General features: G+C 38.5%; 1 protein-coding gene across 1 annotated transcript in view; it reads right to left on the bottom strand.

The window, feature by feature from the left end:
• Positions 1-4427: 4427 nt before the first annotated feature.
• Positions 4428-26358, bottom strand: part of LOC143860030 (protein transport protein SEC24 C-like) — a 34358-nt gene continuing 12427 nt past the window's right edge. Inside the window, exons 9-25 of the mRNA XM_077370536.1 lie at positions 25469-25549; positions 23740-23817; positions 23523-23615; positions 22900-22954; positions 20632-20708; positions 19544-19615; positions 19297-19380; positions 18645-18764; positions 18455-18523; positions 12753-12830; positions 12492-12630; positions 12081-12245; positions 7994-8139; positions 7718-7897; positions 6638-6726; positions 6513-6544; positions 4428-4925 (exon numbers count right to left, since the gene is read on the bottom strand). Coding sequence (XP_077226651.1) covers positions 4819-4925; positions 6513-6544; positions 6638-6726; positions 7718-7897; positions 7994-8139; positions 12081-12245; positions 12492-12630; positions 12753-12830; positions 18455-18523; positions 18645-18764; positions 19297-19380; positions 19544-19615; positions 20632-20708; positions 22900-22954; positions 23523-23615; positions 23740-23817; positions 25469-25549 — 1665 coding nt within the window. The 3' untranslated portion in view covers positions 4428-4818. The remainder of the gene's footprint in view (positions 4926-6512; positions 6545-6637; positions 6727-7717; positions 7898-7993; positions 8140-12080; positions 12246-12491; positions 12631-12752; positions 12831-18454; positions 18524-18644; positions 18765-19296; positions 19381-19543; positions 19616-20631; positions 20709-22899; positions 22955-23522; positions 23616-23739; positions 23818-25468; positions 25550-26358) is intronic.

The raw sequence follows: 26358 nt of genomic DNA, 5'->3' as shown, positions 1-26358 counted from the left end.
AAATTGCAACACCATCCTCTTCTATCGATTTTATCACACGCTCGCTGCCCCAAGGTTATCCCTACCTTTTTACGAGCCCCTCTCTCTCCCTCCCTCTCTCTCGAATACCCTAGAACAGAGCTCTTTCTCCATGTCATCATTGTGACATGTCATAATGATGGACTGAAGTGTGACTGTTGGATTTTTAAAGAGAAAAGTCATAAAGGTATTTTTAGCTTGCTTTAAAATTGGAGGGAAGATTCAAAATTTTAAGTCTCCCTCTTTTTTCTAAAAGCAAGTGTCTTTTGCTTGTTCGAGCGCAGATAGCTTATCTACACTCGAGTGCAGGAAACGAGGGTGGGCCCACATTTTTTGGGTGATCCTAAGCATTCATTTGAAAAGCTCCATCATGAATGTGGTGTGTACCAAAAATCAACTTCATTGGATCATCTTAGGGTGTCCATTTGGGGGAGGGATGGACAGATACTGTTTGTCCACTAATCTGCCCATTTTTTTACCCCACAAATGAAAGGGTTAGGATGATCCAATGGAGCTGATTTTTGGTACACACCCCATCCATGATGGGGACTTTCACATGAATGCTTAGGATCATCCAAAAAATGTGGGCCTACCATGTTTCATGCACTCGAGCACAGAAAAGCTTATCTGCGCTCTCGCACAAGAACTGCTCTCTCTGTCTCTCTCTCTCTAATATATATATATATATATGAAAAATTAGAGGAAGTGATGGAGAGCTCTAAACCTTTTTTTTTTTGATAGGTAAGCTGGGGTTAGGCAGCAGGACCCCGACCAGATATATTAATAAAAACAACAAAAGAGATTACATGAAGCTCGAGAACAAACCCCTGAACATGAAGGGGAAAACAAAGGAAAATACACGCCAAAACAAACATAAGGCCCCACTAGAATACAGACCCAAAGATAAGGGAAAACAAAAACTACAACACCATACAACTGAACTCATGAAAAGAAATCAGCGCTCTAATCACAGAGAGATTGATCAGCCTAATCACAAGCTCCTCCCAAGGGATAGTTTGGAGAGGGAAGGAATGCCACAGGTTGGAGGGGAGAGGAAGGCAAGGAAGGGCGACTTGCCTTTCTTCCTACGAACATTTTGCCATGGTCCCTGATCTGAATTTGGAGAGCTTTCATCATGACCAACTTGATGCTGAAAGCCATCAATAGAGGGAGGCGGATCAGAGTCAGGGACATCAAGAGCAGCAAACCGATTGCCATGAACCGGGAGATGGGGAGAGGTAACCTTGGGGTCAATGGGCATCCCAATTGAGTGCATTATTTCCGGCTCACGCTGGATGGAAGAAGAGTTGGAACCTGTAATTTTTCCGTTGGCAGCGACCAGGACATTCGGATCATCCTTTTCCATTTGTTTGCATTTCCAGACTTGTCTTGAAGACTTGTTGTAGCTTCTCTGATTTTCAGTATAGAGGTTGCAACTATCTGTCCCGTGGCTAAAATCTCTGCAATTTATACAAGCGGAAGGCTTCCAATCATATTCCACTGGTTGGATATGAGTCTCAGTGGGAGTTTCTATTTTGATAGAGTCCGGGAGCTTCTTATCTACACTTACCTCAACACAAACCCGAGCGTACATAAGCCGATATGCTTCAGCTGTGTGGGAGTCCATATACAATGGTCTCCCAAATCGGCTAGCAATTTTGCTTAGTCCTCTGCTAGTCCAGAATTTTAGGTGCAGACCCGGAAACCTTATCCAAATTGGGATCTCTGTCAGCTTGACTCTCTCCATCTTCGATTCCGGGGTCCATTTTTGAAGGACCAGAACTTTACCACCATACGTGGTGGGAGGAGCCTCAAGAACCTTGGTGTAATCCTCCCCATTGAGGAATTTAAAAAGGAAGAACCCATTGTTAAGAGCATAAAGGTTGAAATCCCCTCTTAGATTCCATTCCTGTGTAGAAAATCTTTAAGAGCAATGAAGTATGGTTTTCTCCCAGGGAAGTATCCAACCAGGCAATTACTCCACTTAACTTCAACTTCCTCAAAATCGTCATCCTTGAGAACCACTTTTTCTTCATCTTCACTGAGATCCTCTTGATCAAAATGGTCAAGGTATGTGGGAATTGGGACCGAAGGCTGGGGAGCAAAAAGGTTTTTCCAAGGGTTAATAGGAGCCTTATGCTCTGTTTGGTTGCTGGGTTTTTTTTGTTCCCAGGATTTATGTGGGTAAAGGTTTAGTGGTCACATCAGCTTTTTCTTGCTGACATCAGCAAAATCTTGTCTTGAAAAGGGTGTTCTCTCTTTCTCTCTCTACCCTCTCTCTCCACTCATTATAATATCTTTCTCTAACTAATGCTTGTCCCATCTTTTGTCTCCTACCTTTACCCACATAAATCCCAGGAAAAAAAAAAAACCCGGCATCCAAACAGAGCATTAGGGGCCTTGTTTGAGGGGAGAGATGAGGGCTGCTGGTGGAGATTAGGAGCAGACACAGGGCCTCCCTTTTCTGGAACTGAAGCCTCTTGATTGATTTCCACGAAATCCAAGTGATAATGGTTGCTTTCCTTGAAATTTGTTATCACTTCTTTGGCGGCTGGAAAAGAAGGGGATGGAACAGCTATTGGAGTACAGGTCCCATCAGGTAGACTAGCAGAATTATGGGGAGATTCAGCAAGATTTAAGGTGAGAAGGACAGCAGGAGACTTGTCTTTTACCTTGTCAAAACAGGGAGGGTTATCCTTTGCATTAAATGGAGTTCCAGCACCATTAATATTGATAGCCAAACTGTCATTTTGAATGCTGGCTACAGGGACAGGTGGCCTGTCAATTTTTACTTTAGCACAGTGCAAACCTGACGTGCACATGTAGCCTGGAACCAAGGTGGAGTTACTAAGACCAAACAACTCCGGTTTTACTGTAGCAATGGTGGATTCCATGAGCTGGAAAGAGGTATTGGAAGCATTCCTTTGGGTTTCTCCTTGTGTTCTTCCATTGCCATCAACTTTGGAATTCCGCGATAGTACGGACCTAAGGAGACCCATCGCGGCTCATACACCTTAATGTTGAGGTCTTTCACCCAAGTGGGTACTCTGTATATCGATTGTTGATCACTACTAAAAATCTGTTTCTCATAGTCCAAAGCTTGAATCATTAGTCCTTCAAGTGTTGCTTCTTCACCCCTCCTCCTCGCAAAGTCAATTGCTGCATTCGTCCAACAATGATCCCAAGTCCCAACTCAAACACAAACCACCAATTTCTCAAATTTTTTTCACCATCTTATAATAGCAGTGGGGTTAAATCAAGCTCCTTATATGTAAATATCGTCCACGATTCTTAACTTTAACATTGCTCTTCTTTAATTTATATCTATATAATAAGGGAAGTGACATATTCACCCCTTTTCTTACCCGGTCAACCCCTTACTAATTTATATTTATGTAATAAGGGGGGTAAATGTATCATTTACCAATAATAATAGGGGTTTCTTTTTCAGTTTATTGGACCCTCTTTTGTCATTGTCTCTTTCTTAGAGTTTAGGATATGAATTTCTTATAAAGAAGGCAAGGTATTAATCACGGGCTTTACATTTAATTCTAATTTGGAAAAGCACTTTAGCAAAAGGAAAAATCTAACATTTATACGCGGATTTTAAATCCAGTTTTTTAGTTTGAAAACAGTGTAAAAGAGGGCTCACAATCAAGCAGGTGTATGCTGTTCTGGTAGCATTTCTTGGATTTTAAGTAAAAAAACCAGGTTTTAGGAATCTCGGGATGGGGGTGGTTTTCTTACAGCAGCTCCTGTTTTCAAAATAGAAAACTTGGATTCTAAAATCCGCACATCCAAACGGCCCTATTATGAGAAACAAGAATCTCATCCCTGTGTTTTGTTCGAAACTTCTCTTTATGATACGAGGACCCACCCAAAAACAAATGGCGCTGATAAATTCGCCCCCTGCAGAACCTATCCGCCCCTTTTTGACCTTTTTACCAGTTGTGACCTCTCTCTCTCTCTCTCTCTCTCTCACCAGTCACCACAAAATAACAAGAATTTTTTCCGCTGGAATATTAGCTTACCCAAAGGTGAGGGAGGGTGAGAGAGGCTTTTTTGGGAAATGAGGCTGTTTTTGGGAACCTTTGTTCTTGTCTCGAGAATAGAAGAAATGGATCCTCTTCATCCCCCGTAAGGAAATAGAGTTTGGTTTTCTACTTCCACATCCAATTGAGAGTAGATGAATAAATCTAAAGTCAATTCTAATAATAAAACTATAAAAAAATAAAAAAACTGGGAGCTGCCACCCCTTCTTTTTGGTACTCTCCACTCATCTCTTTTGTTCTCATGAACATGAAACCCTCATAATCTTCCAGGAAAATTGGCTGTGATAATGCATTATTACAATTGACATGCTGCTTTTGAATATTTCAATGGAAAAACTGGAATTTTATGCGTAAAAATGCAGAAAAACAAGTGATCTTTTGATCAACAAAGTGATAAGAACCACCCAGATTGATTACTAAACAAACCCTTGTTTCTTTCCATATCTTACAGTTTTCTGTTTACATAGAAAAAGAAAACAAATAGCAAAAAACCCAACTGCTACCTGAGGTAAAAGCCATAATTTCTATTTATTTTCTGTTCAATATAAGCTGGGCACACAACAATATTAAAACTCCAAGCACGAATGTCTGCGCTTGGCTTTAAAGAAACCGATGGATTCGGCGGCCACAGAAGCATATAGATATAAGTAGGCAATGGATGCTTTCTCAGCCCCTCTACTCAGAGATCCAATCTGTAGAACTACAAAACTGATGCCGACAAGATTTTTTGACAGGGAATGGTGAAGGTTCAGGCCATTTTTGTTTGGATTTGCCGATGGACATGTACAAGAAACTCAACATAAGAGAGACCCCCAGGAGTCTTGTCTTCAATCATGTATGAGAAGAACAACATTCCTGCATACAAAAAGAAAGAGCATTAAGCACAAAGATGGGAACGAGACAAATACACATACAATATAACAAAAATGAACGAGGAGCATATGGATGATTATTATTATTATCATCATTATTAATATTATTTTAACTTACATTGAGGACTAGCCTAGTTGAGACATAACAAATGGCTGCATCTTATATTGGCAGTCTGCTTATTCAAATTCAGGATGAGCTTGTGGCCCAACTTATATGAAACAGAGGACAGGGTTATCAATAAGCCCTTAAGGTAGCTAGAAGAAAAACTCAAGGTACTTGGTGGTCAACAAAATGGATCAACCATCACTAGGACAGAAAAACTTTTGGTGCCTGTGGAAGTAGTAGAACAGTAGAAGTGATAGTTTGATCGCTGCCACCTCAGCACTTAGGGTTTCTAAAGAAAACCCAAGTAGAGGGAGGTTCATCTGCATGAGAATGGAGAGAAGGCTCTTCTATCCATGAAATGTTAAACACCAACAACACTAAGGGGCCGTTTGGATACGCTGATTTTAAAATCTTGGATTTCCTCAAAATCTTGAATGGGAGACAAGAGAAGAAGCTGCCTGTCCGTTTTGTTTCTCTTTAGAATCTTGGATTTTAAGGAATCCAGGTTTTAGAAATCTCTTCCCTGTCCTGGGATTTCTAAAACCTGGAAACATCGGATGATCTCCTACTCTCTTGCTTACGGAAAGAAGGGAGAAATCTGAAAACGACTGCCGGTCTCCTTTTCTCGTCTCCCACCTACGATTTTGAGGAAATCCAAGATAAGGGGCCATTTGGATACGTGGATTTTAGAATCTTGGATTTCCTCAAAATTGTAGGTGGGAGACAAGAGAAGGAGACCGATTGCTTCACTTCTCTTTAGAATCTAGGATTTTAAGTAAGAAATCCAGGTTTTAGATATCTCTCCCACATCCTGAGATTTCTAAAACCTGGAAACATGGGATGATCTCTTGCTCTCTTGCAGACGGAAAGAAGGGCGCGGAAACAAAAAACGACGACTGGTCTCCTTCTCACGTCTCCCACCAACGATTTGGAGGAAATCCAAGATTCTAAAATCCGCGTATCCAAACGGCCCCTAAATGTTTTGACGGTGGGGTTGGCCACCTACCTTTCGAGGCAACAAGCTAATTTATTGAGAAAGAAAAACAAGTGAGACTGATAGGGCTTATAAAGAAGATTGTGAAGATGAAGTGGAACTCAACTTAGATTTGTAAAGTAAAGACACACTTGTGAATTTGTGATCTAACATGACCCACCCAAATAATAGCTATATGAAGATTGAGGACGAGAGAATACATTTCGGACTTGGATGCCATTTTAGGAAGTTGTCTCTCTTTAGAAAGAATTCTGACTCAAATAGAGATCGTTGTGGCTGTAAGCTAAAGAAGGAAACTGAACTGAAATAGAACTTGGCAGTGATTGGATATTAGTTACGGATTTAAGCCATCTATAAATGCTATAACAACAACAGCCCCTTTAACTTCAACTAAGGGGGGTTCTGACAAGTCACAAATCGTCTTAAGATTTATTCCAATTAAAGAATAAATGAATGAATATAAAGCTGACCTGATGGATCACCCTTTTTGCACAACCGCAAACTGCATAGAAGAAAAACACTCATTAATTAAATAGGATGAATCAATAAAATACTGCAAAGGTTTTACATCACTTCGAAGGTAGATCCAAATTACCGGAGGTATGAACATCTTTGGCGTCTAATCTCATTTACCACATTGTTTAGTTTCTTCGACAGTTCATTGTCATATTGCTTTAGCACAAACTGAAAAGACAATAAAAATTGTTATAGAAAATGACAAGCTCCACCCTTGAGAAGAAAATACTATCCTCATTAAAGAATTTTGGAAAACCAGCAGTATGACTACAAATGATCCTATGTGAAATTAAAAACCCATTTTCCCAGTAAAACTAATACAGAGCTCTGCATGGGCACTACTCGGAACACTAATCCAATTTTTCCAACTAGAGGAAATGGAGATCATGGTTTCATGTCAGAGGTTAATTTGAAACTGAAACTGCGTACTGCATACAGGTGATTGATTAAAATTGACGATGTTATCAAAACATTGCCCAATGATTCAGGATGTGATTAAAATTTCCAACTGGATGTAGTATTTCTTCGTCTTCGTGTATTCTCATTTTTGGTTTTTGCAGTGGTCATCTCGGTCTCCCCAATTGTGAAGCTTACCAGTTACACCAAAAGCTTAAGCTGTTGGAGAAGGCAGTATTTAATCTTTTATACTTTAACACTCCCCCTCACGTGTGGCCCCTCTTTTTAGGGTTGGCCTACACGTGGCACATGGGACTCCTCTTTTGGGTTTTTACCATTGCATGTGGATTTTGCTATCAAGGAGGTTTGAACCCAGACATTTGCTCTGATACCATGTGAAACTTACCATTTACTCCAAAAGCTTAAGCTGTTGGAGAAGGCAGTATTTAATCTTTTATACTATAACACCAATAATGAAATCTCCAATCATTCAAAAAAAAAAAATCAAAACATTGCTCACTTATGATAACATTGCCGTGAGCCAAAATAGTATGAAGACTAGGTATACACATCCTTAAATGCTTACAAGCCAAACCACTAGTAAATGAGTAATTGCATAAAAAGAAGAAAAGCTACAGAAACCCTTTTGGAAACCCCAATAACAGGATTAATGGAGTTGTTAATTTTACTATCCAGCAATCAAATCAGTCAATTATCACTGAGGGTGCTAGGTTATTTTAGGGAAATGATAAGGATTAAATACCTGAGTAGGAATTTCATCAACGGAGGGAACTCCAAATATCTGTAGCAAAATATCAGAATTCGCCATGTTCCCAACATAAATAAAGCAATCCTCTCCACTTTCGAGGAGAAAGATTCCATCATCAGTTACATACTCACTGGAAAGTGGAATTGTCGGTGGAATAATAGATTCATCAGCCTCCTGTCATTTCCGCAGAAGACAGCATTTGTTTAATTTATCCATTTCTGAAGGGCATAATCGTGATTTTCAATTCAAATTCAAACTCATATTCCATACCTTTGAAACAAGGTTATGGATAGCCATCATCCTGGGATACACCAGAGGAACCACCAATGGAGTAGAAAGTGATGAAACATGACTAACCCAATAGGACCGGTCATCTATCCGTCCATCAGTTCGCAACCCTATACTTTTAACCAATGCTGAAAATAGGCAAAATGAAAAACAAAATAAGCAACATATGAAAGAGGTAGCAAGTGGCACATAAACATACAGTAAATATTTTGTGAGGATAATGTAACACCCCAGGTGCCAGAGAGTAGACTTAGGCACCTGAATTTACCACACTCTAACCTGGGAAAATGGGACCCAATTTCGGAACTCAGCTAACTGATTTCCTACCACAGTGCAAGAGAACAATAATTTTAATTTTCTTTTGGCACGCAAAAACCATAAAAATGACTTGGTTTCCATGAAGAGTGCACATTTAATTTATGTTTTTAAGTGAAAATGAAGAGTTTCCTTAAAAGAATATTGAACGTATTTATAAATTATAGCAGGTCTCTTCACCCGAATATTAACTCCTGGCCTTCACTACCCTTCCGTGGATTCTGATTGACCAATTAAGAATAAAAGTGATGTAGGACCAGGAAGAGAAATAGAAGAAGAAGAGACGAGAGGGAAGAACAGAAGAGAAGGAGAAGAATATAGGAGAAAGAGGATAACAAATCTTGGGGGAGAAATCTCAATTCAATCAGTTAATCATCAAAACTACTAATCTCTAAAACATGAGGCCTATTTATAGGCAATTGAACTAAAATTCCATGGAAAATAAATACTCCCTAATTCTAAATAACTTGAAAAATAAAAGCCCTAAAAATTAAAAACATGGAAATAAAAAGTCTAAAAACTAAATAACATGGAAATAAAAATCCTAGAAATCCTAATGGGCAAATCTACCACTTATTTGGCCTACTATCCACATCATTCTCCCCATCTTGAAAATAACCTCGAGTTCTACTGATGCAGCAAATATGTAGAACGACCAACTGATGCAGCAGGAGTTATAATCCATCGGAAGCGCTCCTGATGTCTAATACTCGTGACAACCGTGAAAGTGATCTGAAATGCTGGCGGAACGATATGGAAGAAATCACCCATGTAGAATCATACGAACACAAACTGCTCTGGGGAAGTAAACTGGCTGGGAAGATAGCAACGTACTCCTCCTGGATCAACATGATAGCCATGGGCAGTATCAATCCATGATCAGCCACAATAAAGTCATCATCCGTTGGTATCTCATCACGCTCAATGAAATCAGAAACAAAGTCATCTTCTAGAACAATATCTGGCTCAAATCTGTCGTCTGGTGTGCTAAAATCGTCTATCGAAACAGCCACGACAAACTCAACACTGTCACTATGCTCATGTCCTGATGTCGAAGAGATATCCTTAGTGCAATGCTCAAGCTCTCCATGCTCTGGTATTTGCATCATCAGTCACTTGACTTTTTGGCTCTGTATCTTCCATCTTTGATTTTGTATCTGCCATCATGGACCGGACATAAGCATGGGCTCAACATCTATAATGGTCTCATCAACACTAGTATTTGGCCCCTCAATAGTGTTAGCAACTTCCTTCTACCCTTCGTGAGAACTAATACCATTAACAGGTGGTGTGGGAGAAGTAGCCAAGTGGCTCTGCAAATCCCACCCATGCATGCGACGCTCTAGAGATCTGTTTGTTGCTTCATTTTCAGCTTCTCGTTCACGTCGAGTGACTTCTTCACGTCAAGCGGCTTCTCCACGCATCAATCATTTTTCATACAAATGTGCCAATATTGCATATAAACTCATAACAGATCTCATCCCATCGACGAATGTAGGTCGTCTTCAAGGCGACATGTCGCGGTTTCTCTGGCACGGTAGATAGTCGCTCGGTGATCATAGTCATAGTACTCATGATATGCGTCTAGAGCATAGATCCATCGTAGACATGCATCCTCATAATAGCTATAGTGAGTATAGCCTTTCAAATATCGATCGTCGTACCCATCAAAATATGAAATAAATGGTAGAGCCATTGGAATCGGTGGCGGAAAATAAAATCAATCGTCTTATCTGTTTGTCATGTTGAAAGGAATGCAATGCATGTCGCGGATTTCAAATCGGATGACAGAAAGGTGCTGATCGGATGATAGAACGTGATCAACAGCTGAGATTTCTCCTAGAACTGGGCTGATAGTTGTTGTTTGCTGCTAAAAATTAGATGGATGTGCTCTGCTAGTCGCACGGCACAACTTCCATGTTGGGGTCACCAACAAATTCCATGCGGAAATTGCCCAAATAGAGAGAGACTAGATGGAAAGAGGAGAGAGAATGAAGAGAGAGAAAAAGAAAATTCTATTTCTGTTTTCTTTTTTTTCTTTTTTCTGATTTTTTTCGAGGGTGCCTAAAGGTGAAAAGGGCATTCAAAATGTTTAAAGATAAAAGAGAGAGGGTGCCCAAAGGAGAGAGGGGCGGTGGAATATAGAAGTCTTTCTCCCTTTTTGTTTATTTTCCCTTTCTTTCTCTCTTTTTTCTCTTTACCTGTGACTGTAGGTTATAGGTTATCTACCTTACCCGCCGTGATCACAGGTCACCACGTAGTAATTAAGTTATCTCCTTTACTTGGAACAGCAGGTTACCAAGTAAAAAAACTAATGTATACTTGACCTGCACTAACTAAAACTTGACTTGTAACTGTGGGTTACAGGTAAAAATATGATAAAAACAAGCATACCTTATCTCTTCTCTGCCTTAGCTTTACGTACAGCAACCCACAACGACTTTCTTTCCTTCATAAATATGGAATCTTCTCAATAAGGAACTGATTTCCTTGCCTTTTTTTGCAGGTAGGTAAAGTAACTTTCCAAAAACTAATAGAACCTAAAAGGTGTGGACCACCCACTTAGAGGAAAGAAAGAGGAACCTAACACAGATGGAAAAATTAACCCTTATTACCGTGACCTTGTGTAACTCTCGGGTTACTGATGGGATCCCCTTAGTGACGGGACTTCCTTGCAAGAAGGTGCGATGAAAGCGATCCCACTAGCTTCTTCTTCAGTCTTTCTTTAACGAGGATCTGCTGCAAGGTAGGTTGCTTTTATCAGGTTAAGGGGGTCGTTGTTGGTGTTGTTAGGGTTAAGTTTTATGGGTGTAAAATCTAGGTGGAATGAAGGGGGTGGAAATTAATATGGTTAGGATTGGCTGATAGGACAGATGCTTCAGAAGGCTAAACGATGGGACAGGTTTTGCTTGGAAAGATGGTGTTAGTTGAGGGCTATTTTGGCTAGTCGTTTTGCCGGAAGAAATCTCTGAAACCTCTTAGATCTTCCTCTTTGATACCAAAATTGATGTAGGACCAGGAAGAGAAATAGAAGAAAGGGAAGAGAAATAGAAGAAGAAGAGAAGAAATGGAAGAATTGAAGAAGAGAAAGAAAAGAATATAAGATAAAGAGGAGAAGAAGTATTTGGGGAGAAATCTCAATTCAATCAATTAATCGTCCAAAACTCCTTATCTCTAATACAGGAGGGCCTATTTATAGGCAATTGAACTAAAATTCCATGGAAAATAAATAAACTCCGTAATTCTAAATTACATGAAAAATAAAAGCTCTAAAAAACTAAAAACATGGAAATAAAAAGCCTAAAAACTAAATAACATGGAAATAAATCCGAGAACTCCTAGTGGGCAAATATCCCACTTATTTGGCCTACTATCTGAATCAAAAAGATTTGTAGTGGATCACTTTACACAGTTAAGACATGCCAACACACAGGAAAAATGGAGAGAATTAAGCGAAAATGATAGAAAAAAAGTGGGGATAATAGGCAAGGATAGAGACCCAACATTGTTGGGGGGTGTGTGTGTGAGTTGGGGGTTTGCGCGGGGGGGGGTTAACAGTACTTGAAGTTTCTTGCAGTTATTCTCTTAAATGACACTCAATCGTTCTGCTTTTACTTTATTGCCTTTTATCAATAAATAGATTTCATTGTGCCAAAAAAAGGGTTCAATAGGTGTTCAAGCTCACAGCTACAGCCAACAGCATAGTTGTAGTGAAATAACTCCGAGATAGAATAATAAGCAACGAGAGACATACCAAGGGTATATAATGGCAAAAGCTTTAGCCCCTCTGGAAGAATTAGCTGTCCAGAGGACGATACAGTTGCACAAAATTTACGGTACGAGTGAAGAACGTTGATGCAAAGGTTTGTTATTTGCTCTCGGATTTGATAAAGAGGAGTGGTAGGAATTTCATTCCCAGCTACAAAAGGCAGAAAACGCAGAAAAAGTTAACTTCTATAGTATCTATAAAATCATGTAAAAAGAAAATTATATAAATAAGGGCACTTCACAATACAGATCACACCATTGTCAGAACCTAACCCATAGAAAAACAATTCGGCAACAATAATTGCCTTGTAGGTTTATAAATATGATGAGTTTAAAGTTGAATGGGAATCAGAAAATACCCTTCAATCAAAACCAGCCGCTGTAATGGTAACCATACCTTGCTTCAAGAAACATGTAAACTGGGTATCCAAATCAGCTGAACGGAATAAATTACTGATCACTGTCGTGCACTGAAGAGATAAAGTATGGACACGAATTCTTCTTTGCCCGTATACTGTTGTGTAGAGAAGGGCACACTGGACAATAGCAGAGTCACAAAAAAGCCATGAGTTCCTTTGTTAGGAAGACATTTAACCAAAAATCCATAGAAAATTAAGAACTTCAGAAGTAACACAATGATATAGCACAGAATCCAAACCTGGAAAGCACATTCAGAACCCTCCTGAAATTTATCATCGTGTTTAAAGGTGACCATTATAGTTTTGTCACAATCAATCTGCACTACAAAAACAAGCCTCTATTAGAGTTGATCATCGTAGTCTCGTCACAATCAATCTGCACTACTATAACAAGCCTCTATTAGAGTTGACCATTGTAGTTTGTCACAATCAATCTGCACTACAACACACAGCCTTATTTGAGCTGAAAGCAAGTCTTTATTTGAATTTATATAAAATATTTGATGACTCCCACCATCCCACGGAGGACAACATCACCAGGTGATAGTGATCAGATAAAAAAACACAGCAGAAACAAGAAGGGCAGAAAAGTCAATTTTTAGCATTTGTTTGCAAGTTCAATGGTGAGATGGAGCCCACATGTGGGCCGCAACTTGTTTGTTAGTTAATTTTATTTTTATGAGTCTTTTAGTTGAGAAAGTGCAAGAAGTTGAGCATATTTTTTATTGAAGTGTTTTACATTGTTCAGAAGCCCGAGTCTAGTTATCCTGAGAAAGTCCTCCCTCCCTCCCTCCCTCCCTCCCATTGAAGTTTCTGACGGACACGGATGCCAAACCTTCGCTTTCTCAATGTTACTGCGACTTGATGAGCTAAGGGCGGGTACTCATCTGAACCGGATGAAAGCTCATCTCATGGATGCCCAAAACCCCCGTAATCGATCCTGGCGTAACAAAAGCTCTAGCTCGGTAAGGGATTGCCAGGACTTTTCCAAGAGAATAACACGTCTAAAATGATGCTCTAACAGCTTCAACAGCTTTAGCTTCTTGGAAATCCTGAACAGGGGGGTACCTTGGATTCTACAATTCCGGATGCAAAACTATGGTGGCGCACACGGCCGGAGGATGCAAGTCGCCCTCAAATTACAACGTGGGAGGACCTTGTGAAGGAAATGAAAGAACAATTCCTTCCGAGCAACACGGCATGGATTTCTTTCTTGAAGAGTAGCGGAGCTGCATCCCTACTCACCTGGTCCATGCACATCGCTCTCTCCAGGAGGTTGGCCGCATATCCTAGATCTTCCCATTTCCAAGAAGATCCCAAGCAAGCAAAGGATTGGGGATTCAGTGGTGTAATGTTATGAGCTCTCTCTCTCTCTCTCTCATGTGATTTCTACTCTCCAATGTGTGAGGCCTTGACCCCCTTAGTGAGACGCCTAGGCCTCCATCGGTGTGAAGTCGGGCTTGTTATTGTGATGCTAATAGAGTTATTACTTTTCTTATTTGATTTCAGGCAATCAGGTCTATTATTTCCTAGTTATCCTTATTTTATCTTGTTTAGATCATCTTGTTCTTTCTTTTCTCCATAGATTTACCATTTGATATCTAGTTTCCAATTTCCAAACTTCATCTAAGAAGAGGACAAGTTGTTTCATTTGGAAGGACCTCCTAGCTAAAATTGGATGTTTCAAATGGAAAATTTCCATGCATGTTATCCATGTTGATAGCAGATTGAAGGATATTCTCATACCTATCCTTCCAAGTAATGTGTGTTGAGCCAGGCCAAAGGAAGAGGACCTAAACCATGTCTCCAATCTATCAATGCTAGGATGCTTCAATAGTTTGAGCTCTCTAAGAGAAGTAAAACAATATTTGGGTTTGCTTTAAAGGAAATTCCTTCACTCATTATCTGGGAAATATGGGAACAGAGATACAATAGGTGAATAGAGGGTTCTTTTAAGCCAATGAACTTTCTAATTAAGGTAGTGAGTAACTGGGAGAAGATGCTAGTTTTTTTTTTGTCCATCTTCTAATTGCTCCTCTTAGGAGGAGATAGCTCTAGGCGTCATGGAGATTATTCCTAGACCATTATAAGCCCTTAAGAGTTATCTGCGTGTGTTGGGACAAGCCAAAGATAGGAGATATTAAATTAAATATGGATGGCGTGTCTAAGGGCAATCCCAGTTTACCTGGGGTAGTGGAGTCATTAGGAATTTTGAAGGTAAGATTATCTCTAGATTCTCTTACTAGTAAGGAATTGTGACCAATATTTAAGCAGAAATCAGAAGCATTCTAGATGGCCTTAGATACTATAAAGCTTTTTGTTACTCGAGCGTTTTGGTGAAATCTGATAGTAAGGTCCTCATTGATATAATTTTCACTATAAGGAACCCCCCTAGTCTATAAAGTACTATTGGCAGGAACTTAATCCCCCCCTCCCTCAATTGAAGCCTAATTTGTTACAGCAGTTTAGATAATGAAACCAGGTGGTAAATCATCTTGCTAATTTTACATCTGAGAGCAAGAATGATAAGGTGTTTTGGCAGTGAAGAGATCTCCTAAAGTTGGCTAAGTGATGTTGAGCAATATGACTCCTCGGGCATTCCAAGTATTTGTAGCAGGTAAGTTTTTTCTTTGTATTAGTTTTGTGGATCTAGAAGGTAGAAGGACCCCTCTTTTATCATGTTAATAAAATTTAACATGTCGGGCCGGGTTCCTAGTGTAGATCCCGGATAGTCGTGGGGGTGGAGCGGCGCCACGTTCGGCAGTGCTTCCCCCCTCTCTATCTTGCCACACTCGGGAGTGTGTGTGTGTGTGGCGTGTGTTGCTAGCTGGTGTTGTTTTGGTCGTCCCTTTTTGCTTCCTTTGGTCAAGGGGTGTTTAGGAAATGTCTGCGTTTCCTGTGAACTTTAGATAAAGATCCGAATTTCACAAAAAATATATTCTCAGAGTCGCCACCTAGGTTAGGGGCTAGGACCCGTGTCTACATTTCTGATTAACTAGGGATAAATATCCCAATTTCATAAGAAGAACAGTGACTAAAGTTATCATCTAGGTCAGGGCCTAGAACCAGTAGTTAACTCTGTTTTTAGGCATGGTCTGGATAGAAATCTGGGTAAGGGATATGGTTACATTCGGGGAAGGTATTAGGCACCCCTCATGCCCAGGTAAACACCTCTTGACTTGACTTGGCGGCTTCGGGAAAACTTAGTAGAAATTAATTATAAACCTTTGTCGTGATTAAGCTTATTCTCCAGTTGGATTTTAAACGGGAAGGAGGGTAAAAATAATAAGGAATTTAGGTATTTTGATTGCTTGTTGAATACATAAAGATAGGTAGTGGACCCTCTTGAATACATTATCTTCAATCGACGATAATGCTCACAGGATTGAGACCCCACTACAACCTCATAGGCGTAAGCCCTCGTCAAACAAGTCAAGTGAGCACCTAGAAGCGGATGCTTCTTAGGCGTAAGCTCTCTTTAAACAAGTCGAGTGAGCACCTAGAAGCGGAGACGGTCTCAAGCGGGTTGATTATCGCAAATGAGGATTGAGGATCGAAGAAGGTGTTTACAAAGGATAGAAAGGGGTTTTATTTAATAATTGAGAGATAGTTCCTTAGCCTAGTTTGTTTATAAACAACACTGCCAAAATGATTGAAATACATTTCCCAACGGATTCTGAGCATCGGGGGGGTTGAGAGCCATATTTCCCCGTTGTCGCTTACAAATACCGAGGAGAATGAAACATTATTAATCATATTTGTTTGTTGCGTACAAATAACCGGATTTAAGGAAATAGCCTCAAGAAAAGGGAAAAGATGGGATTTACGTTACGGGTTTGGGGTCAGAGGATCCACAAACCCTATAACTACCCGTTCCCGAGTTTTGTAAATGAAAAACGAAAAGATGTTAAATATACCTAGCAACAGAGTACGCAGTAGAGGTGGTCTTTGGGATTTCAGCATAATGCAGCCATCCTTAAGCTTATAGTAGAGGGGTGTCACTCTGAATCCTCATAATCTCAGCAGAGTGCCAACACCCGAGTTTTACAAGGAATTTCGGGAGAAATCGGGCACAGTACCAATTTCTGGGGAAATTCTAACAGCTCCTCTTTCTGAAAAGAAAATAATTTCTAGGAAAACAACAGTTTAGAAACTGAAATTTAAAAGGGAAAATTGTTTCTGGTTTTCTGATCTAGTTGAAATCTGATTTTAACTGAACTCAACAACCCTATTTATAGTTTCCACAAGGCAAATCGCAGCCTTTGGCTCTGACAGAAATGTCAGGTCGGCAGCCAAATCGCAAGGAAGAGGTTTATTTAATAAAAAAACCTATCTTTGGGTTCCAGAATTGGTTTTTGGCCTCCGAGAGTGATTCTCGATTCCCGAAAAGTGATTATCGGTTTCCGAGAGTGATTCTCGGTCTCCGAAAAGCAGTTCCTTTGCTCCAAACGTTAGTTTTTGACTCAGTGCCATGTAAAACGGGCTTTCCGTGAAAGGCGGGTGACATGCAAAGACAGGCTTTTTGGTTTAAACCACTTTTTGAAACAAAAAAATTTGTTTTAATGAAATATTTTCGTTCTGAAAACTAGAGAGAGACCTTAGAAGCTCCGGGAGTCATCATAGGAAACGTCCTCGCAACAACCTATCATTAGCACGACCTTGACAAAATGGGGTGTCTACACCTAGACAAATTCCGGGTTAAAAAAAACCTTACCAAGGACTGTTAAATCTTATTTCCAAACTGCATGGACAGTTTTAGAAATGTGTGATTTCAGTTTTATTACCAAACTTCCCAAGACTTCCACGTGGAGTTTTGAAACATTTGTTCCTTAATTTTTAAAGTAGAACTGTTATGTCTGTTTCTTTGTCTCCAAGTCCTGTAAGTGACATTGTTAATCCCAGTCAGTTCAGCTGGGTAAATCTTTTAATACCCTTGTTAAACATGGGCCCAATTAGTTGCCTAGATTATTGAAAACAACCAGTCTAATCCTAGGTTTTAGACCCGAATTTACTATAGCAATATTTCCTTCCCCCAATGGTGCTACATCAGTTTGGCATCAGAGTTTAGTCTAGGATATCAATGGAAGACAACTAGATCACCATGGGAAGGTCAACTGTTGATCAAAGAGTCGAGTTACTATTTAAGATTACTGAAAATACAGTCTGGAGACTTAAATAGGACACTTGAAAAGACAAAGAACAGTCCATAATGGTGGAGGAAGAGGATAAAAGGATATCCCACCACCTAGGATTATTTCCTAGGGCAGCTTGTATCAGTCAAAACTCACAACTGACTCCTACAAGTGAGCTGGGTTGGAAGTTACATGAACGGGGCAGATTGGAATCCATGGAACCCATTGAATCAGTAAAGGTTGGGCAGACTTGTCTAGATAAAGATAGCCCTTAGGGTAATTCAATCCAATCACCAAACTGCTTTTCCTTTGCCTCATCAAAAGATGGCCAAGGTTTTATAGTTCCAATGTCATCTACCAGATCACTTAATCCAGTTTCAGATAATCAACAAGGTGTTTCAATGGCACAAGTTCCCGATACTATTTCAGGTTGTTAAGTTGCATATCATTTTCTTTCAAACAAGTATCATGCACTTGTAGTGTCTTTTGATATTCGCTGTATACAGAAGCTAATCGTACTTACTCTCTTGTAAGGTCTAATGTTTTTTTAATTAAACAGTATTAATACCCATCCACCTATAGGATGTGAAAGAATCGACCAGATTAGATAATACTTCCATTCAAATCTCATAAAAAAACATGCACCTGGATCAATCAATTATTTGTTGATTTTTTCCTGAATTTCTGTTAATTTTTTCTTTTCCAATACAGTAGTCCCCAAATTGCAGATTGTTAGAAATTTATTAACCAACCAATTAGATTGTGCATGGAAAATTCAGTGCTTGTCATTATTTATATGATATACTGACCCCAGGAAGATCAACATCAGTTGGAATCCGTTTGCAAAAGTTTCCAGAGTATTCTTGAAGTTGAAGGCCCTACAGAATAAGACATCCATATTAGACAAGAAAATTATATAATTATACAAATGGTAAGTTATTTAGTTAAACTGATCAATAATAATGGAAACAGGAAAGCATGAATCATATAACAACTTACCTGACTACATCTTACACGCATTACTGCCTCTAAACCTTGTGGCCTTGAAATATTCCATCTAAGATCATTGTAAAGCTTTGCAGAATCAGAAAGCGCAGAAAAGGGGTAGTAATAATATACCTGTAACAGGAAATAGAAACTATAGGTTACCAAATGATAAATCAGAATATGGAAACAATGTCCCTAGTGAAGTCCCCATACTCTGATGTTCTCTATGAGAATGTTGCTTTCAATGTTTCAAATAAGGGGACCGGCAAGATGATTTTAGATGTTATTGAGCACAAATTTGAGTAACGAATATCCCGAATCAACAAAAATGTCAACAGTACATCAGCTAGGGAACGATTCAAAAATAGGAGAAATGGAATTTTTTTTTTAAAATGTTTCCACCTCTCAAATAGTCAACAAAGAGTGAGTTAGGTATGTTCTCAATTTTTCCGTAAAAGCGCCAAACTTATCAAACTTATCAGAAACATCATAGATGCCATTGAGTCACAAAGAATGAGTAAGGCATGTTCTCAATTTTTTAGTCTTACACTTAAAGCAGAGACCAATATCTTCTACACTAGTAATGCACTAACAATTTGTGCCAAATTATTCAATTCATAATTGAAAAGGCATGAAGCGGATAAATAGCATGCATTCAACATACCTGACCCCCTGTGGTTCTTGGGACAACAGAGATTGACGCGATATCCATATACGTCTGGGTAGTAATGAAAATATCCACACAAACCTGGTAGAGTAGCAAATATATTAAATAGTTCACCTTAACAAATAAACAATGACACGCACAAATTCACTTTATACACGTAAATATTAAAAAACCGGATGTCATAAATAAAATTTGCTTAACATTATTTTCCCACATAGAAAAGAGAAACTAACTTAAATCTCACCTGATACTCTGCAAGTTCTATAGCCATCGTCTTTAAAGTCTTGTCAGCTGGCTGGAGCAATTTATGGACTTCCTGAGGTCCAACGATGAAACCCACATTTTTAATAAGGAATCCAAAAAATCAGGCTTATAAATAACACGTCACCTTCACACTTCAGCAACATAGAAATCTAAGAACCTGAATGGTCAGGAATTTGATGTCATTCAATAAAAAGCACATTAGCACACTAATCCAACTTCTTAGTGAAAAAAAGGAATATATGATCAAAATTTCCCTTTCTTGAAAGTAAACTGCAAGATTTTATTTTTATTTTTTTGAGGTGGAAGTAATCAAGTAAACCACGAGAGTACTCCGATATTCGAATCACTGCCTAACTCTTTCGGACGATCATTCAGTATTTGATGTAAATTCAGCAATAATAAAATCATAATCTGCCCCTATCACGACTGTGTTCTAAACAAGGATAAAAAAGAAGCAAAATGCACAGATATTAATAATTATAGAAGTATCTTACATCAAAAATTTAAAAGAAAAACACTTGAAGTATATATATATATATATATATATATATATATAGAGAGAGAGAGAGAGAGAGAAAAGAGAAGGTACTCCCCGGAGTAGGGAGTAGATAAGTTATCTACTCCAGGGAGTACCTTCTCTTTTCTCATATATATATATATATATATATATGAGAAAACGGTTCCTACACATATGTGTAGATAAGTTATCTACACACTAGTTTAAATATATAGGGGTGTGTGTGTGTGTGTGTGTGTGTGTGTGTATTCTATCTACAAAACATTGAAGTAGACTGGTGACACTATCGGTATGACTGTGCTATTGCCTTCAATCACCAGAGTGCTGAACCAGAGGAGATCCAAGTGATAGAGCCCCCTACTATTCTAGATTGGAGTATTTTGGGGATACTTCTATCGAATGAGTAAGCTGGATGGGATATGAATAAGCAAGTAGATGTGGTCCTCAAAAGTAAATGATGTGTGAGAAGTGAATATTTTTCGTCCAATCAAAACACAGTTGCCACAAGATGACCACAAAAGCTCCAGGAAATTTACAAATGAGATGAATACCTTCTCCCCAGCTGAGACATTTGTTCTTCCTTCAGCTTCTCTAGCAGAAAGAGCTCCAATGCCAACTGATGGCAAGACTGCAGTCAACATATTGAAACAATAAGATATCTCATATTTTAAATTCAGCAGCTTCCAGTATCATGATAAAGCAGCCAAAGAGTGCTGCAAGGAGATCAGTAAAATGGACTACATATAAGCTTTAGAAGCCTAGAAAAAAGTTATAAGCATCAAAATTAACCCAATTATAAAAAGAAAGAAAGAAACTCAACTCAACTCAACTAAGCCTTTGTCCCAAACCAGACTTTTTTAAGAGTGATGAGGGAATCTTAAAAATGTTGATGAGGGAAAATTTTGAATTGTTCGCAACAAATTTCACATGCATGAAAAAGGAGAATCACACACAAAATAAATCGGGATCAAATTTCCCTCTTGCGAGAAGAAGTTCTATTAATTTTGGTTGGGATCGTACACTTCCGGCTCTATTGGCCGTTAATTACATTTCTTGAAAAAGAAACGTCTCTGATTATCCATCAAAAGGTTCCCTATCTAAATACAACTTTTGTTAATTATTCGCTAGAAAGATCTGATTTTTTATTAACAGATTGGTGGAATTTCTTTGTCCTGGTAACTTTCTTCAATTCCCCAAACTTTCTTCATCTTTCCTTTGGGAAGCCGTCATCTTTATCATCATTCTCCTGGAGGAGAAAGGTCTTCTCCCTTTAGGGAGTTTCTAGGAAGAGATCCTAAAAGGACTTCTAGAGAGTCTCTGGAAAGAGATTCTACAGGGATTTTCTTCTTTCTCCCGAAGGAGAAAAGGTCTTCTTTCTTTTGGGGGAACCGTCATCTTTATCTTTTGGGGGGAAACCATCGTCTTTATCATCTTTCTCCCGGATGAGAAAGGTCTTCTCCCTTTATAGAGTCTCTAAGAAGAGATCCTAAAAGGACCTTTAGAGAGTCTCCGAAAAGAGATTCTAAAGGGATTTTCTTCTTTCTCCCGAAGGAGAAAGGTCTTCTTTCTTCTGGGAGAACCGCCGTGTCTTTATCTTCTGGGGGAAACCGCCGTCTTTATCATCTTTCTCCAGGTTCTCCCTTTTGGGAGTCTCTAAGAAGAGATCATAAAGGGACCTTTAGAGAGTCTCTAGAAAGAGATTCTAAAAGGATTTCTTCTTTCTTTCAAAGAAGAAAGGTCTTCTTTCTTCTGGGGGAATCGTCGTCTTTATCTTTTGGGGCAAACCGCCATCTGTATCATCTTTCTCCAGGAAGAGAAAGGTATTCTCCCTTTAGGGAGTCACTGAAAAGAGATCATAAAGAGACCTTTAGAGAGAGATTCTCTAAAGGGATTTTCTTCTTTCTCCCAAAGGAGAAAGGTCTTCTTTTTGGTCTTCTTTCTAGAACATTCTGGGAGAAGCCTGCAAAGGGGGAAAAAAAGAAAATCTTGTTAGCCAGTAATCTCTTCTCACCTTTCTTTCTTCTCCTTCTTTTCTTCACGTCGCTTTTCTCTTGCAAAGATCTGATCTCTTTTCTAAAGGATTTTGAGTCTATTTATAGAACTCTCTTGAAGTAGTTAGCAACTGCCACCTCACCCCCTTTTTCTCAATTTCATGATCTCCACTTCCTCTTTTTTGAGCCGTTGTGAGTGCCACCCCATCCCTTATCAGGGATTACACGATCACCTCTCTTTTTTGCGGGGAGTTATGTAACTCCTTTTTAAAAAAAAAGTGGGCGACTCACTTCTTCTTTTGCGAGAGTCATTTTTATTTCCAACAATTTAGGGATTTAACTTTTTATATTTATCCCTTTTTACTTTAGGGATAAGGTGATGCGTAACCACCCCTTTTTCTCTCTTCTCATTTTAATAAGGGATTTACTATTTTGCCCTTGTTGTAAAATTTTGATTCCAACATGCTTGAAGCATGATAGTCAATTCAACAAATAGAAGTACCCATTACACACATAAGTGGTGTATCATGTCGCACACAAAAACTTAGGAGATAGAGGCATTGGGATGTCATAGGTTCCTAATCCATGTTAACAAGTCAGCTTCGGCATGCAATCTCAGATTGTTTAGAAGAAGCACACAGAGACCTATTGGCACAAGAGATGATAATAACACTGGGCTACCATGCCTGCCTATCATAATGAAGAGGTAAAATGATCTAAAAAAAAATTTATTTTTCCATTTCAAAAAAATAAAGAGGTAAAATGTAACATCCATAACAATGATTTTAATCTGCTACAGAGCCTGGAAGGGAAAATGGTGAGTCTTACCTGACTGAAATACAAGCAGTCTTCCTCCTGTGGACTTCATTGCCAAAAATGCAGCCTGAAAGATAAATAACCGAAGGTATTAACATAAAATAAGCAAGCCAATGGATTATCAATCAATGCTTTAGAACTCTGACTCAGACAAGGACTCGCCTAGCAGCCAGGGGCAGTTAACTCGGTTGAGTCAAATGAAATTTTAATAGAACAAGCTCAGCTTCAAGTTCTTGAATCACTTGGCAGTGCCAAAAATGGGTTGACTCAGTGAGTCAGTGGTCGGACAGGCAGTGTTTAGAACATTGTAATATAAATAAGCCTTTGTTGAATTTATTTCAAAAAAATAATAATAAGGCTTCGTTGAATCTTTTTTTATGATTGTGATCAATTACTGCCCCAGAATTTATGCATGATGTCCATACAAGTGCATAAATGTTCATATAAGTGAATTGTATGTGTTAATTTATGTTAAATAGAACTAATCATGTCAAACAATTCAAAGCAAGAATCTTAACAAAATAAGAATGGCATGCACCAAACTAAATTGGAGACAGTGAGTATTCTAGTAAACATGATAGTTGGTACCCCATCTTAAACAAAACTTCAATTATAGACCTTTAAAAAAGTTATACCTTGATAGCTGCACCAAAGGCAGAGTCAACGACTCGATTATTCTGAAACATGGTTGGAATAGTCTCCAGCAATTGCTCCAAATGTTGGCGGCACTAAATCCTCAAAAAGAGATAATAGAACTTCTAAGAATGAAAATGGTAAAATTGCCACATAAACTTCGTAAAAAAAAAAAAAACGGTTTTGTAAACCTAACCATCAAAAACTTGCAATTCTAACCTCAGCAAGTTGAACAATGACATCAGTTTCAAGGGGAGTGTAAACATCTTGTATATCAGGAACAATTAGCATCAAAGGCTGCAAATGCAAAGAAACAATTAGCATCAAAGGCTGCAAATGCAAAGCAAACATCAGACCAGTCAGATCCCCTTTCATATCGTTATCTTGCAGTTCACTTGTAAGAATGGCAGATCCAAACGACAATCTTAATTCTTATTCAAATTTCTGTAATATGATAAATGAGGAAGTGTATGTATATTCCCGGCATCTAATAATCGAGTGTTTGAAGCCACTTTAAATAGGATTTTAAACATTCAAGTCTCAACTCTCGCTAGAATTTGTCTGCATTTATTTCTGTTGATTTGGCAGAATATTAACTTTTTTTAATTCTAGTAAATATTCATTTTTCTCTCAAAGCGATTCTGGACAAGCCTTTCATGAGTTCACAACTGGGCCATAACATTCTACACTTGAATTAAGGACCCAATCTTGAAGCTGATTCGAGCCCCAATAAAAAATTAATTAATTAATCATTTAGGAAATTTTGGCCGAAATTTCCTAAAAATATTGAATTTCTCGAAATTTCAGATTTCGCGAAATTTCGGTTTCGGTCACTTTTTTTTTAATGGTATATAAAAACCTTACTATTAAGATGGATAAAACCTAAAACCTACAATAAATGTAAATTTGTGTTAGTATATTTCAGAAAAAAAAAAGATATAAGAAATCTAGAATCCACTTGAATCCATGAACTCGGAATCTGACACCTGACTGACAAGGATCCAACACCTGTCTGACAAGGATTACTTTATCAGTTCAAAAGAACCCACGTAGCATAGTCTCATGGGACCAACACACTTCCAGGTGTCAGGAAAAGGAGAAAAGTATTCCTCTTTTTCGTGCCTTAACGTTTAGTTGATTTAGATAAGAGACCCTCTACAACAACTTAACTTCTACACAGTTCTAGTTCACCATGACTTGTAAACTCTACCATCAACAGTTTAAAAATTTTTATTGTTGATATGGAGTCCCCTCATCCACAGGCTTCTCTTCTGTGTCTCTTTAGTTTTTTTTTTTCTTTTGGGTTCCCATTTTTTAATGTACTTTTTCTTCTATTAATGAGCGCTGATGGTTTCTCTACGAATAGAATAAACGAAGACAATGCCCTTGATACACTTTTTTCCTTTTCTTTCATTGAAGAAAGTAACAGACTATTTACTAAACAAATAGGCACCTAAAATTATGCATTACTTTCACTAATTGTTCCCCGGCACCACCACCCCCCGCCCAACCCTCCAGAGCACAAATGAGATTGTTGATATGCTGTTCTTGGAGCTTCTGCCCCCTGAGAAAAGTTCCTTTTTCTTCTTGTTGTACTTCTTTAATACAATCTCTACCGTTTGAAAAAGCATAATTTATAAGAAAACACGGGGCCACAGGATGGCTTACTGCTGGCCTTGATCTGCTGAACCAACCTACCTACCAAAAAAACGGATATGAAGAAACCATTGTTTCCATCAGACCAATGTGATGCCCTAAGAAACAATCAAGCACATTGCCTGTCAGAAATGCCACAGAAATCATCAAAGGTGGCCGTAGTGAGCAAAATATTACAGGCGTATTATGCTTGAACAGCGGCTTGAATATGTGGAGGAAATAAGTAACAAATGAGACACAGAAAACCATGCTACAGAACGATAAAATTTGAACTGATCGTTGACTAGTTTACCTGCTGCAATGCCCGTTTCAGATTGTAAAAATGAATAGTTGAGTCAAATGTCGCAATTCCAACCATTGTCCGAGGACTTTCCTGCAACATCAAACTATTTGATTCAGCAATCACTTACAATGACTCTTGTACTCATATTTTATACTAATGTCACAGGACACATCAAAATACGTTCAAGAAATATTTCAATAATTTAAAAATCCTACTTAAATGCAAATACATAAGGATGAAGTACAATCAACTATAAAACAAATCAAAAGATAATAATAAGGAGATTTCTCTTAAAAGCAAATACATAAGGATGAAGTACAATCAACTATAAAACAAATCAAAAGATGATGATAAGGAGATTTTTTAGAGAAATGAAGATAGGGCGAAGTAAATTTGATAAGATGAAGCTAGGTTTTCAGATTTAAGGCTTCATGTTAAATGAGGGGAGATGAAGCGCTAATGATGTAGCAGATTCTCTAGCTAAGAAAGCTGTGATGTAACAATACTCACAAGTTTTGGAGTCTTTGGTTGATTACGAAGTTGAAGTTCATGGTAAGAGCCTAAGAGGTTTTACTTTATTCTACTGTTACGTTTTTTGAGCTAGCACGATATCTTATTCCTTGTCTTTTATTGACTTAGATGCTTAGTTTTATTCTTGGTGTGTATCACCCTCTGAGCAAAACGAAACGCCTAACGAAAAAATATTCACAGCTAAGATTCGGAGTTTGCAAAATAATATCCATCCACTGTTTCATCTATAATACTAGGTGTTGAAGAGTGGTGACAGTACTTTGGTCTTTATGTCTATGTTGAGGGATATTGTAGTCTCAGTACCATGTACCCCAATTTGGGCTCCTGTATATACACCATATTACATGAGAGCTCCTTAGTGAAGACTC

Source organism: Tasmannia lanceolata, unplaced genomic scaffold, assembly GCF_043159265.1.
Source record: "Tasmannia lanceolata isolate RefF3 unplaced genomic scaffold, GAP_Taslan_0.1 ptg000037l, whole genome shotgun sequence".
NCBI lineage: Eukaryota > Viridiplantae > Streptophyta > Magnoliopsida > Canellales > Winteraceae > Tasmannia > Tasmannia lanceolata.
This window is presented reverse-complemented; position numbering and strand designations above follow the sequence as displayed.